Raw genomic sequence first — 15,813 nt, forward strand, 5'->3', positions numbered from 1 at the left:
AATCTCTCAATGGATGATATATTTTTAAGTTAATTACAGATTTGTTAAATCTACAATCAATCAAAAGTACAACACTTCAATTTAGGTATAACCTAAGGCCTATTCTGTAACCCCCCCCCCCACTCCCCTATTCTTAGCAAATGGCAGAGAAAATTCCAAAGATGCTACTCTATAACATTAACCAGAATTTAAGCAAATAGACAGAATAATGAAATAATTTTCAATTTTTGAAAATTATACACTAAGAAACTAGCCCAAGGGAAGATGCAATAAATTTCTTATCTAATATGTACATGGCAGTTGTGGTCATGTGTTAGCTCTGACAGCAAATATTAAGTAACATTAAACTAGACTTGGAATGACAATTATTTTAGACTTGTCCTTAGGGATCATGTCACTTTCTATACATAAACACTGCTGAAATTTTCCAGGAAGCTGATAGAACTTATATGCACTGCACAGATCCATAAAGGCACAGGGTGTACTTTCAGTTGGGCCACTATAAATAAATTGAGAATCATCAGCACTACTTTCCTAAATAGTTATGTCAAACAAACTTTAATTAGGAACAACAATTAATTTTGAGCTCATAAACATCTAGTAGAAAATGAATGATGTACAGTATGCAACGTCCTCACTCTCTGTGACCAAGGCTCCCTCTGCCTACTTTCATCTGGACGTCTCCACTGTATTTAACACAATCAGTCATGCTTCCCTCCTCCACTGCCTCTCCTTCTTCAACCACCTCAATGGGACCCCACTCACATGACTCGAGTACTACTTAACCAACCGCCATCATTTCTTCCCCGCAAACGTTTCTTCCACCCACCCCCAACTACTCCAAGACTCCATCCTTGGCCCCCTTCTTTTCCTTATTTACATGCTACCCCTCTCGGCAATGTCATCTGCAGAAAAGGGGTCAACTTCCACACATATGCAGATGACCTCCCAAATCTACTTCTCGTCTTCAAGCTACGACACCAGATCTACCTATGTTCTGTCAGCTTGTTTGTCGGACATCAAGACCTGAATGAGTACAACCTTCCTGCAGCTGAACACTGACAAGACAGAAGCCATAATGGCTCCCATCAACGTCTTCTCTCCTGCGGTTCTGACCTCTTCAACTTCCTTGACCTATTCCTAAGACTTATTGAACCTGTACTTAACCTAGGAATCAAGTTCAATCTTCAGCTGCCCTTTCTACCCCACATCCAGTATCCTGACCAGGATTGCTTTCCTCCACCTCCATCACATTACCCACTTCCAACTGTACCTCACACCCAAAGTAACCAAAACCCTCATCCACCCTTTAGTCACCTCCTGCTTTGATTATTCCAATGCCCTCCTCCCCAGCTTCACTATCCACAAAAGCCAATTAATTCAGAACACTTCTGTCTGCTCTAAACTCCATATCTGTATCACACCAACCCTCACCAGACTCTAGTGGCTCCCTATCACAGATAGGATCAACTTCAAGATCTCACATTCATCTACAAATCGCTTCACACCCTGACACCTCCCTACCTCTCTGACCTGCTTACTCTCCACTCCACCAGCTGCCTCTGCTAGGTTGGCTTGGGGCTCTTGCTTGTCCCTCGTCCCCTCCACCATTGGTGGTCGTGCTTTCAGCTACTGCGCCCCGAAACTTTGGAACTCTCTTCTCTCAATCCCTCCACCTTGCCCCCTTTCTTCCCAGTTTTCAGATCATGCCTGAAGATCTTCCACTTCAACCAAGCTTACAGTCACTTCTTCCCTCCCCGGCTCGGCGTCAGGCTCCAAAGGGACGTGATGAATGTAACATAAATACAAATTGTTGTTGTTTTATGCAGAACTTATACCTGAACTATTCAATCTGCATGATAAATATAGAATACAATAATTTCAAAGTGGAATTATATCCTGAAGGGTAAGACTTAGTGGAGGAGCAGAGGGATCTGGGGGTACAAATAATAAATCAATAAAAGTGGAATGGCAAGTGCAAAAAGCTATCAAGAAGGCAAATGGGATTCTGGAATTTATAAACCAGTGTATTCAATCAATTAGGGAAGTTTTAATGGAATTATACTGGACAGTGTATTGTGTTCCATTTTGGACTTCCTCATTAAAGATCCCATTTTGTGTTTTGGAATGAAATGTGCACTCTCTTTCTGGAGGGATGCACTCTTCTTAACTAATTCAGAAATAGTATAAGCACAGGTTAGGGGGACCCAGTCTCTGCTCCCAGTGACTAGTCTGCGGCCCCAACCCCAGTCCCTTGATGAGCCAGGCTGGCTGGTCTGTCATCAGCAGTGCCCTGCAGTACTATGGACCCTCCTGGTTCAGGAGACTGCCACAGGGGATTGACTTGATTCTGGCATTCTTGCAGACTAAGAGCCTGCTCAGCTTCAGAGACCCTGTGTACCAAAGAGGATAGAACTGGAAGAAAAGTAATTCAGTAAAAAAACATTTTAATATATTTGCACTTCACAATTTTGAACGTAAAACAAACTTTTTACATTACCTTTCTGATGAAGTTGACATGGCATTCTCCTTTTTGCTGAGGTGGAGGGCATTCAGGGGGTACTGTATAATTGCTATACAAAGCATTCTGTTGTGCTGCATAGGAGATGGCAGATAAAAATCGTATTTCAATAAAGTTCTCCTCTTTGATCACTCCAGTGGTATCAAATGTCTATAATAAAAGACCAAAGTAAAATATTGTAACAATGCCTGAACTTTAAAGTTAGTATATCTATTAATTCTATGTGGACAGACCATCCATAGAAAAAAAATGGAACTATGATATTAAAAGTTATTTCGTTATTCTGCAGCTTCATATTCAATGTCTGTATTGGCCGTAATTTTGTCTGTTTTTTTTACAACCTGTGCAGATTAATTAACAGTATTTCTGCTGTGTAGCGGACTTCAACGCCAAACCCCCCCACACACACACACTCACAATAATTTTCCTAAACACTTCTCCATAACTGTTTAAAAAGACGTTTTAGCTACAGCAAATTGGTACTTCAGCATTGTTTTGTAAAAATTAGCTCAGCTATTTTTCTTTCTTCAAAATAAGATTCATAAAATGAAACAAAAACAGAAGTTGTTGGGAACACTGAGCAGGTCAGGCAGCATCTACGGAGAAAGGAAAGTGAGTCAACGTTTTGGGTCCACGACCCTTCATCAGAACTGGATTTTGCGTTTTGTTCATAAAAGTATTTTGCATTTTGTTCATAAAATGAAAATGGTTATGTGAAACCCGAATGTATTGCCTTTTTTCAAAGGAACAAGAACAGTGAATAATGGGGCAGGGAAAATGCAGGCTCCAGAAAGGTGTGAAGAAGGTTGGTAGATGTCCAAGGATGCATAAGGGTGACAAAAATAGTTCTTGGAGAAACAACAGGCAATGGGGGTGAGACAGCGGAATGTGGGAAAGGAAAAAGGAAAAACATGGACAAAGTGGTCAAAGGAAAAGGAGCTCAGCAAGCTTAACTGGGGAGGAAAAGGCAGCATCACCAAAGGAAGCAAACAATTCAGGATTAGTAATGGGAACAAGTCATAATAAGCAAGGGAAGGGCAGGGCAATGATGTGGTGAATAAGTAAACTTGGCAAAGTAATGATCAAGAATCGGATGAAAATTAACTAAGGGATTCATCTGAAACAAAAGGATACATCAGACCATCAAAAATGATGGACGAATCAGAACATCAAGGATGAGCTAAAAGCAAAGACTGGAGAAACTGGATCTATTTTCACTTCAACAGAGGAAGTTGAGAGGAGGCCTGCTAAAATTCAACAGGGAAACATTTCTGCTGGTTAGTGAATCAGTGACTGGAGGAAACCAAATTAAGATACTTATCAAAGGAGGAGATGAGAGAGAATTTTTCTATACACAGAAGAGTTGTTAGGATATGGAATTTACTGCTGGTAGTAATGGCTGAGGCAGGATCCATTAGGGGAGATCTTATTGAAACATATAAGATTCTTAAAAGGGCTGATAAAGTAGACACTGAGGGTCTGTTTCCCCTGGATGGAGAATCTAAAACCAGGGGTCACAGTCTTAAAATTAAGGGTCAGCCTTTTAGAACAGAGTTGAGGAAACATTTATGGAATTCACTACCCCAGAAGGCTGTAGATGCTCAGTCCTTGAACATCTTCAAGGCTGAGACTGATAGATTTTTAAAAAACAGAGGGATTAGGGGATATGGGGATAGTGCAGGTAATCAGAGTTAGGTCTGAAGATCAGCCATGATCTTATCGAATGGCGGGGCAGGCTCGAGGGGCCGAATGGCCTACTCCTGCTCCTAATCCTTATGTTCTTATATTAGCTTTCAACAACAACAGCAGCAAGATTACATTTGTATAGCGCCTTTCACGTCGGGAGGACGTCCCAAGGCACTGGACAGTGTTTCACACCCGAGCTGGAGGTCACAGATGTAAGGTGGGGCGAGGCATAGGGGGCTTTATAGGTGAGGACCAGGATCTTGAACTGGATCCTCTGAAGGATAGGGAGCCAATGGGGACGGGTGAGAGTGGGGGCCTGTGAATTAGATAGATACCTAAAAGGGAACAATGTGTAGTGGTGGGAAAAAGGCAGGTAAACGGGACTGCATGGATTTTTTCTTCCAAAGAGCCAGCAGGCATGATAGAATTTACAATAACACTGATTTATTAATTTATAATTTATAAATTGATTTATTAATTTATAAATTAGGTCAAATGGACATCAAGAAAATAACTGGGGAAACTTAATTTGGACAAAAATAGAATTTGTGGCCCATTGCTGCAACAGTGCATTTCAATAATACTAAAACAATATCTTTCATTTCAGAAAATGGATATCACAACACTGCCATCTTCCAGTTTCACAAACTATTTCTATTCTACTATATTTGCCGACAAATTCTGTCACTCCACTTTAAAGAACCTTTGTGAAGTGATTTGAGGCATTCTCACCATTATGGGCGCTGTATCAAATGCAAATATTATTAAACATCCACAAGACATCCTAGATAGATGAAGACATACTATCAGTTCCAAAGGCCTTGGATTTTAATCTAGAGGATTCAAATGTCCTCAGGCTTCCAAAACCCTGAGCCTATAAATTAATCATATGAATGTGACCATAAATCCAAAAATAAACATTCAAGTTGTTGTGGATATCTTTGCGAAATACGGTTTATGCTGCTGATCAGGAAATGAAGGCAATTTGGCCAAGAAGCCCATTTGGTCATGTATGGTCAACACTATTGATGGGACTCCACCTACAACAACCAGCCTCATGTGGAAAAACATGTGTAAACCACTCAGTTGGCATTCAGGCCAAAAGATAACTTTAAAAATAGCAGGAGGGAAGGGAAGTTTTTGCAGGTCTGCCAAATTGTTGCTGTTATAACAATATCTCCCATATAACAATAAAAGTGCTTTTAGTGGGATAAGCAAGACTTGTTGGAATAAGGAAATCCTGCAATTATTTCACACATATATAATTACAGACGCTTAACCGATTGATGAAAATATGATCTGGAAATACAAAAACGATCACAGCAGCAAGATTTTCCATTTTTCTCTCTCTTCAACTCTTGTGGAGAAAATCTGAGAATTACGTAAAAAAATATATTTTAACAAGCATCACAACTGAGAAAAGTTTGCATCTGCTTTAAACGTTATCCTAATTATTTTTTTGAAAGAGGTTACTCACATATTTGCTGAACATGTTGTTTGTAGTCCCAACAGTGACATTATTAACAAGCACTGTTGCAACGGTATCCAGCCCCTCACAAACTAGATTTACTTTCTTCCATTTGCTGTTAAAGAAAATATTGATCCAAATATCATAATAGTGTTTTCTTGCATTTGATAGTGTGCCTTAACTCATTGAAAGGCCTTGAAACATCGAAACAGATTTCTGTAAAATGACTATGTATTTCTACACAAACAAATGTGTAGGCAGGGGCGGCCACGAAGGAGCAGTTTACAGACCAGGAGCTCGCTGATTTGAACCCACACTGTGTTTGCTGGTCAGAGCTGCACGGAAGGCTAAATTGTTCCGGTCTTTCCAGGGTTAGCAGAGCTCCCACTCCTGATTGCTATCCAGGTATTCCTGCTAGTAGGTGAGGATGTGGGAATACAGTTTCAGGCAAGGTTGTGATGCCTCCAGGGTTAAATAGCTTGCCATTTTTTACAATCAATGATCTCAGTACTTTACATTTTATGCATGTGATAACTTCATATCTGACATGTTTTCTTACGCACAAGTTGACCAGTCCCCATATAGCAAGGACTCTCTACTTTGCAGTCATAATTCAACACATACAGTTTCAACAAGATTATTAGTGGTACGACGTTAGTGGAGAGTATTTACTTCAACAGGGAAGAATACATTTTTTTCATCTTGTGTCAGTCCCTCCCCTTTCCCCAAACTCAACGGTATTTGAGGCATCAGCCTGGCCTCAGTTGGTAGCTCCACCCACGATGGTACTTTGAACTCACAGTCAAGACTGACACCCTAATCCAATGTTGAGGGAGTGCTGCATTGTTTGAGGTGTCGGCCTTGGATGAGATGTTCAAACGAGGTCCCATCTGTCTATTCAGGTGAATGCTAAAGTACTAAACATGGCACTAATCAAAGCAAGAGTATTTCTCCCAGTGTCATGTCTACCACCAGATACAATTGGTTATTCCCTTCATGGCTGTTTGTACGAGATTGCTATGCACAAATTTGTTTGCCTACAAATATACAGTCACTATATTTCACCATCAAATTCTGTGAAGCACGATGTCAAATACAAGAATTATTGTTATTATTATTATCCACTGCTACCGCTGGTTAATATAATAAATACATCCCCTTCTAATCAGGCCAGTCTCTATCTAAGCCATTAAAAACATGGTACAGACACTACCTGACTTCAGCGGGAAGAGTAAATGTCCTGCTATATGTCCAGTTGTCCAGTGCAATCCATTTGTAGGCATTATCATTAAATCTATAATAAGGATCCTAAAATTAAATAAAAATAGCGTGTTATTCTATGACAATTTTGTTCAAACTCTGGTTAAACACATGCAATATTGTATCATAATGTAAATAAATAATAACGAATGCTTTCAATATATAGACAGCATGTAGGAGCAAAAACAGTAATACCGTAGCTTCCTTGAAACACAAATCTTCAATTATCTTCAGTCAACTTACATTATTTGAGATCATACCATATTTACTAAAATGTTGTTCATATTAAATAGATTAAACGATATAGTTATAGTAAAATATTTGATGGTAATGAGAGATGGCTTCTGAAGTCCTGGTTGATCTGAGATGACCCCCCCCACCCCCCACCACACCCCACCACCCCCCATTTCTCTGTGAAGAATCTGTTTGTGGGGCTACATCACACCAGAATCTCTGATAGCGTAAGTACACTCACTGCCCATTCTTTTCATAGGTCATGTACAATCAACTCTATTAATGGACTCTACCTACAACAATCAGCCTCACGTGGAAAAACATGTAAATATCCACTCAGTTGGATTCAGGCCAAAAGATCACTTTTGGCAAGGTCACTTGCTATGGTCAAATCATGCCTTCCAAACTCAAATAATAATCAATGAAAGTAAATGATAAACCTTGCATTTGATATAACTCCTTATCACATTACAAAGTGTCAAAGATTCACAATAATAACAATTATATAATGCATATAACTCACTGAAAATTTTGATACAGAAGTGTCCCACAAACAGCCAAGACATTAATCCGCAGTTTAGCTGGAGGATTTCAAGATCCTCACCCTTGTATTCAAGTCCCTGCACTCCTCCACACCCCCCTACCTCTCTGACCTCCTCTCTCCTCAGCACAGTACCCGTTGCCTTCGTTCCTCCGGGTCTGGCCTCCTCCTCGTCCCCCAAGTCCTCCCCCTCCCCCCGGCTCGGCCCTGGGCTCCGTTACTGTAAAGCGCTCTGAGATGCCGTCTGGCGTGGAGAGCGTTATATAAATCCAAGTTGTTGTTGTTAACTGTTGACTGTCTGAATAAACTCCCTCTCTTTTCGAACAGTGTCATGGATTCTTCAACATCCATGTGAATATATACTTAATTATTGTTATAAAAATAATCATTGCATTTGATTACAGTGCTTATAAACCAAAATATCTCAAACGCTTTACAGGGAATTGCTGTTCAAGCAGTGTCATTGTTCAGTTTAGATGTAGCTTTGGAGCAGACTACAATATCGGTGTTATATATAGAGAGCCAGCATATTTAATGTTTCCCCAGATATCAATCCTATGCTGTTTACATTTTCCAACAGGGATCATTGAAGAACCATTAGGAGAAAGAAGTTGGTTCGATTTTCCACTCCCCTGCCTAGGAAGACCGAGGCCAAATGTAACCATGTTGCTGAGATTAGCTACATTAGACAACCTAGAGATCAACTTTTCATTTTTAACAAAGTTTCTTACCTAACATCATCCATTACACTGAACTACAGCGAGAGGACCTGGGTTTGATTCCCGGCAGGGCAAAACATTGGACAAATTTCCTAATGCCACACGCCTCTGGTCACCTAGCAGTAACTAGGATCCCAGTTGTTAGTCGATTGGCAGATTGCTTTTCCGGGGGTAATAATCACTTCAAAACAATAAATAATAATTTGGTAATTCAATCCATGACTGTTTGTCCAAAACACTGATTGTCCAGCGCTTTGCGACATCCTCCTGACGTGAAAGGCGCTATGTTGTTGTTTGTGGGACATTGCTGTGCACAATTGGCTGCCGTGTTTCGCCCATAAAACATACAGTCAATTCACTTTACAGTATTTTCTGTGAAGCGCTTTGAGATGTCTCAAAGATGTGATAAGGCGCTATATCAAAGATTGCAAGCAAAGATTATTATGATGCCATGTTTTATCCAGTCTTAGTTATCATGTCATGTAATTTTAAAAACACACACAAGATGTGACCTGACACAAATTAACTTCAGTGGAAAATAAATGTGGTCCTTTCTACCGTGACATGAAAATGTCATTTTAATGATAATACTTTCACAGATCTGCAAGTTTGTACTGTGCATGGTAGAAACACCCACTTGTGATTCGAACTGTATTTGGTGCCAGTCCTGCGTTATTGGTGCTGTCGTATTGCCTGTTCTGCCTGGTGTCTTGCCTGCTCTGCCTGGTGTCTTGCCTGCTCTGCCTGGTGTCTTGCCTGCTCTGCCTGGTGTCTTGCCTGCTCTGCCTGGTGTCTTGCCTGCTCTGCCTGGTGTCTTGCCTGCTCTGCCTGGTGTCTTGCCTGCCCTGCCTGGTGTCTTGCTGCCTGCCTGGTGTCTTGCCTGCCCTGCCTGGTGTCTTGCCTGCCCTGCCTGCCCTGCCTGGTGTCTTGCCTGCCCTGCCTGGTGTCTTGCCTGCCCTGCCTGGTGTCTTGCCTGCCCTGCCTGGTGTCTTGCCTGCCCTGCCTGGTGTCTTGCCTGCCCTGCCTGGTGTCTTGCCTGCCCTGCCTGGTGTCTTGCCTGCCCTGCCTGGTGTCTTGCCTGCCCTGCCTGGTGTCTTGCCTGCCCTGCCTGGTGTCTTGCCTGCCCTGCCTGGTGTCTTGCCTGCCCTGCCTGGTGTCTTGCCTGCCCTGCCTGGTGTCTTGCCTGCCCTGCCTGGTGTCTTGCCTGCCCTGCCTGGTGTCTTGCCTGCCCTGCCTGGTGTCTTGCCTGCTCTGCCTGGTGTCTTGCCTGCCCTGCCTGCCCTGCCTGGTGTCTTGCCTGCTCTGCCTGGTGTCTTGCCTGCCCTGCCTGGTGCTGGTGTCTTGCCTGCCCAGCGCCGCGCTCACACACCTGGATGAGCCGCTGTCGGAGCAGGGCGCTGTGCACATTGCCGGGCACCGCGGCGCCGCTCACTCCCACGCTGCCGTTGCCGTTGCGGATGTGCCAGCCCTGCCCCCGCAGGCTGTAACCGCGCAGCCCGAGGCCGAGGCCGAGCAGCTCGAGCAGCCACAGCAACCGGGCGGCCATGCTCAGCTCCCCAGCGCGCCTGCGCACAGCCTCCAGCCCGCAACTGCCACCGCGCGTGATCTCGGCCACACCGCGCCTGCGCACAGCCTCCAGCCCGCAACGGCCACCGCGCGTGATCTCGGCCACACCGCGCCTGCGCACTGCCACCCCGCCCACACAGGGTTGACGCCCAGGCGGCGGTCCCTGTTGTAAATGTGGGTGGAAGCGGCTTCGGGCGGGGGTCCGATATTTACATTTTAATGTCAACCCCACAAAAAGTTTGTTTATTTTCCCCTTTGAGGAACTTTTCTTACAGTTTCAACACCCCCCACCCCCCCGAGCTCCAGCAGCCACTCTGCTGCCCCACGTGTTATATTGGGCTACTTTTGGGCTGGTGTTTGGTGGCCTTCGGGCACGTCTGGCCATCCCGAGAGGGAAGGAGATGGCCGGTCCCGGGGCGATGAGCAATGTCACCCCCGTCTCCATTGCACAACTTCAAGGCGCCTCTCTCTCTCTCTCTCTCTTCTGGGGGAGGAAGGCGTGGAGTAAATGGCTATGGGCATCAGGCTTTGTGCTTCCAGTTGCCTCCGCGCCTGGAGACACCACTGAGAGGTACAGAAGGAGTGAGCGAGCAAACAGGGAACATCAGAGACATGGAGAGCACAAGCAGGAGAAAAACCGTCAGAACACATCACAACAAGAAGGGCAAAACCAGGAAATGCGTTCAAGACAAGTACATGGGTCTTAAAGCGAATCACTGGGGGACAAAGCGCCAAAGTTAACTGAGAATAGGAGTAATGGGTACAATATATCCTGTGAAGCATTTTGAGACGTGATAAAGTACTATATCAAGTGTAAGGATTATTATTATTAGAGACTAAAGACACAGGTTTGGGAGGTTTGGCGCTTTTGCAGGTGTCAACCTGGAGCCAAGATTCAAGGTACCACATGTTCAAGGTATCCATCTCACGTTTGAGTTATTTTCATACATCAGAAGAATTCCTAGTCTGTTTTGACCATTTCCAGAAAAATGGTTCCAGATTTCATTCACTCTCAGTAGTGGATCAATGAGTTGTTTTCTGAGTGGCAGTTTCACTTTGGGGATGGTTGTTGGAATATAATTTCTTGCAACAAAATGGTGATAAGAATACATAAATCAGTTTGAATATCCTGCCATGCCCACTGAGAATTACTTCCAAAGAGCAGCGTTGAATGACTTTTGTTCCACAATTTGCAACGGTATCAGCAGTTTGTACAGGTTAGAACTTAAGTGCAATTTGTGTTACATATTATGTTTGTACAAGCACATTTTTCAATTCATGAAAAATTCTAAATCTATACCTCAGATAGTTATGAAGAGCAAAATATGTCTCCAAAGATTCTATGCTATTATGGTTCTAGTAGAGAAAGAATGAACATTAAAGAAATAACAAAGTTTTCTTTTCTCTGCCTCCAGATGAATTAAATGTCTTGTTCCACATTGCTAGTAGTTGACTGGTCCATTGATCAATCAGCAACATCAGATTTGGAACAGATCCATAAAGGCCAGGAAGCATTTCCTTCCCTTGAGGGATATTTATGTATCAAACTATTATTAGTCCACATTCTGTGCTTTAATGCAGAGTAAATTAGCCATGCATTTGGGGAAAAATAACAGGAGTACAATAAAGAATCAGTGATCCTCACTAATTGGAACCAATCCTGTTGTGGATACTGAAATGGAAAAACTGCTTGGTTAAAAAAAAATCAGCATTCACAAACTGGCTATGATGCCAATTACATCCGGTCTCATCCACCCCCCGCATCTCTAACACTGCACAGCATATACTTATCTCACATTGCTGATTTAGTTTAGGTAAACTACAGATCAGGGAATTTTGTGTGCATTTATGTTTGGTAGCATTGCATTTCCACATCAGAGCCAAAAGCAGATAATCCATGTTCTACTGCATACAAAATTACATTTGTATACCACCTTTCATGTTGGGAGGAAGTCCCAAGTCACTGGACAGGCAGGGATTTGGACCTGAGCAGTGGGGTTTGGGTTCAAGGAGGATGAGGGCAGGGAGTATAGCTGAAGGCGCAGTCAGAGGAAGGTCTTGAGACATGCCTTGAAGATGCAAGGAAGGGAGCAAGGCAAAGGAAATGTGGCAATGGAGTTCCAAAGAGTGGGGCAGAGAAGCTGAAGGCCCGACCGCCAATGGTTGGGCAGGTCAGGCGGGGGACATGGAGCAGGCCAAAGCCTGCTGAGTGGAGGGAGCGGACTGGTTGATATGGCGTTAGCAGGTCACAAAGGTAGGAAGGATTAAGGCTGTGATTGGTCTTGGAAGATGAGGATTTTGAACTCTATCCTCTACGGGATGGGGAGCCAATGGAGCTGGGTGGGGTCGATAGGGTCACGGAGGCTGGTGTGGGAGAGGACACGAGCTGCAGAGTTCTGGATGATCTGCAGCTTGTGGAGGGAAGAGTTGGAAAGGCCGACAAAACAGGGAGTTGACGCAGTCGAGCTTAGATGTGATGAATGCGTGGAAAGGGTTCTTGGTGGTCTGAGGTGATAGGTGATAGGCAGTGTCGGCGATGTTGCGAAGGTGGGGGAAGGCGAGCGGATCAAGGGACAATGTGGGGTAGAAAGGAGTTTTGGACTCGCATCTCTTGCATTTGCTGGCATTGTTGGACTCATGCCAATGAAGCAGTAATATCTGAGACCACTCTTATGGACATCTCTATATAAAGCTATTTTTAATATAACAAAGTGGAGTAACCAAGCCAACTCTAGAATCTGACTGTCCTGAATCTAGGATCAAAAACACTTACTATGCTGTAATGTCATGTACAAATCACTTCATGGTCTGACACCTCCTTACCTGTCTGATCTGCTTACATCCTTCCCCCCCAGCCCGCTTCATTCAGCTGGATCAGCCTCCTGCATATGACTCATCCCCGCCACTCCTCCATTGGCAGCTATGCCTTTAGCCATTACTCCCAAATATATGGAATTCTGCCTTCATCCCTTCACCTTGGCCATTCCTTACCCATCTTCAGATCGGCTGATCTGAAGACCTTTGATTGTGCCTACGGTCAGCTCCCCACTCTCAGCATCAAGCTTAAGAGCTCCACCACTGTTAAGCGCTCTGAGACACTAATAACATAAAGGTGCTTTATAAGTGTATGTTGGTCTTTGGAAAAAACAGAATCTGTTTTAAAAGATAAAATGAGGTAAGGAAGTTGGGCATAATTACTGGACAGAATGCAAATTGAAATCATTTGCAAAATGATTTTCCTTATTAAGAATTCATTCATATTATACATGTATAATATACAATATAGTTAAGTGAATAAATGATGTATTCCACCTGGTTTGACTGCTCCTGAAATACTAGTTGCCCTTTGTATGTCTTTCCTCATTTTGGAGCAAGTTTTAGCATTTGGGGCATTCAAATTCTGATATGCTAGGATTTAGAAAGAGCACTGGGAGTGCAACCCTTAGTCTTGATCTATTCTTCCTTACATCCTGTGATTGTTTCTATAAAACAAATGAAACCTTGAACAATGTCTTTAATGTCTCATCAAAGGGACTGCAACTCTAGGAATGCAGCATAGCAACTGAAACTCACCGCGGTGAATGATCTCCAGGCCCCAGGTTACACTCCAGCAATCAACACGGATTCTCAGCAATATCATGGTTTGTGTTGTCCTTCACACCACTATGAGGTGCCCCTCAGTCAGTCATCCTCTCTCAAGACTGCATGGCCCTAGCTTGCCTAAGCGTCGCTCAATTGATTTCTGTAATACTGAGGATAATCCTCATTGCTCTCCTCTGCCCTGGCTCCAGGGGTTGGCCAGTCTAGTCTCCTTGTCATGATGACTGGAACTGTACACAGTATTCAAAGTGCAGTCTGACCAGAGCACTATACAGTCTCATTATGACCTCAGGGGATCTGATCTCAACTATTTAGCAGTACAACCGAGGATTTTGTTGACCTCATTTTTTGCTGCCTCACTGTTTTGACATAGTGAGCGATGAGTTCATTAACACTCCGAGATCTTTCAGCTTCCCCTTGGTAAATTTGCCAAATTGAGTATTAAAACAAAATGAGCTCTAAGTGATGTATAGGAACGCTAGGACGATATTTCGATTTAAATTGTCTCATCGTATAGGTTCAATAACAGATTAAAAGTCACAGAGTCCTGTAGCTCAGGTGTTAGAGAGCACTCGCCTCGCAAACAAGAGACCTGGGTTTGATTCCCGGCAGGGCAAAACCTTGGGCAGGTTTCCTTACTCCACATGCCTGTTTACCTAGCAGTAAGTAGGACCTGGTGGATTGCTTTTTTGAGGGTAATAATTCCTTCAAAAGATTTTTTTAAAATAATAATAAATTGGTCACTCACCGTTTGTGGGACACTGCTGTGTGCAATAGGCTGCCGCGTTTTGACCACAAAATATAGTCAATTCATTTTACAGTATATTCTGTGAAGCGCTTTGAGCTGTCTCGAAGACGTCATAAGGCGCTATATCAAATGCAAGGATTATTATTGTTGAACGCGGTTACACTTACTATATTTCATGATATATACTACATAACTAGCATATATTTCTGTTTAATGAAGTCTCATCACTGGCACCTCACTTAACCTCTTTACAAAAAAGTAGTCCTATGGCAAAGTTTTATAGAACGATTTAAAGGTGATGCATCACATTTAAAATGTACTTGCAAGTTAGCATGCAATACTTTAAAAAAATACATTTAGAACTGCAATTTCCCCACCCTCATCCATTTTAAATAAGCGGGGTCTCCTTGGAGCTGAACTGGCTCCAAGGTGACACGCCTGGCAACAGAATGTCAAAATCGAGTCAGCCCTCTGAAGCGGTCTCACAAGTCCAGTTCCTAAACCCGTTGAGTCCACAGTATTTCAGTGTACTACTGATGACAACACAGTTAGCCTGGCTCAATGGTAGGACCTGAAAGGGCAGACTAGTCACTGGAGGCAGGGAATCATACCACTCAGTTCCTGTTAACCCTGCAAGCCAAACCCTAACAAGTAGATCATAGACCTGAAACGTTAACACATTTTCCTCTCTCTATGGATGCCTCCTGACCTGCTGAGTGTTCCCAGCGACTTCTGTGTTTATACCAGATTTCCACCATTTGAGGAACTTTGCCTTTGCCTTTGCCTTTGTTCAAAATAGTCAATTCACTTGACAGTATATTTTGTGAAGTGCTTTGAGACATCGTGAAGACATGATAAGGCGCTATATCAAATGCAAGGATTATAATTATAAGAGTGATAAAGGTTAATGGGATCATTGGCTCCGAATAGCAGAGAGAAAAAAAATCCTCTTTTCAAATAGTGAAGAAACACAGTGAGCCAGAGTACGGATTCCACTGTCTTAACAAGTATTTTTAGAATGCTCTACATGTCATTTTTCAGCTGCAAAGGCCCACTATTGATGTAATGTTGTATAAGGTGAGCAGCATGCATAACTCAAATTATTCCACTTCAAACAAATCACTTCACTATTTAGGGAATCCTGGTGTAAACCTACATCGAAACCAGTCATCATGCTTTTCTAAAAACAGGAAGCTTGAATGTAATGAAAATTAAAGAACAATTTCGCTCATCATTTCTAGAACCAGAATTTAGGACTTTTTTTTTATTAAACTTTTCTCACTTTTTTCAGGAAATAATTTAAACTGAGGAAGGAAAGTCAAGAATCAAATGCATAATTGTGTGGTTGATAGTAAAACTATTACAATTGCAGTTCCTAAATCAGGTATATGAAGTGCAATTTGCAAAGAAAATATCTGTAATGCCCAATTGCATTGATATTGCTGCTTTATGCACACCAATTAGAAATGA

At 42.8% G+C, this 15,813-nt stretch overlaps 1 protein-coding gene across 1 annotated transcript in view; it reads right to left on the bottom strand.

Moving 5' to 3' along the window:
* Positions 1–10,009, bottom strand: part of manba (mannosidase, beta A, lysosomal) — a 56,231-nt gene extending 46,222 nt beyond the window's left edge. The window contains exons 1-4 of the mRNA XM_042338418.1: positions 9,799–10,009; positions 6,889–6,983; positions 5,685–5,790; positions 2,501–2,671 (exon numbers count right to left, since the gene is read on the bottom strand). Coding sequence (XP_042194352.1) covers positions 2,501–2,671; positions 5,685–5,790; positions 6,889–6,983; positions 9,799–9,975 — 549 coding nt within the window. The 5' untranslated portion in view covers positions 9,976–10,009. The remainder of the gene's footprint in view (positions 1–2,500; positions 2,672–5,684; positions 5,791–6,888; positions 6,984–9,798) is intronic.
* Positions 10,010–15,813: the final 5,804 nt, after the last annotated feature.

The sequence above is a fragment of the Callorhinchus milii genome, unplaced genomic scaffold (assembly GCF_018977255.1).
Source record: "Callorhinchus milii isolate IMCB2004 unplaced genomic scaffold, IMCB_Cmil_1.0 Scaffold1, whole genome shotgun sequence".
In the NCBI taxonomy this organism is placed as follows: Eukaryota; Metazoa; Chordata; class Chondrichthyes; order Chimaeriformes; family Callorhinchidae; genus Callorhinchus; species Callorhinchus milii.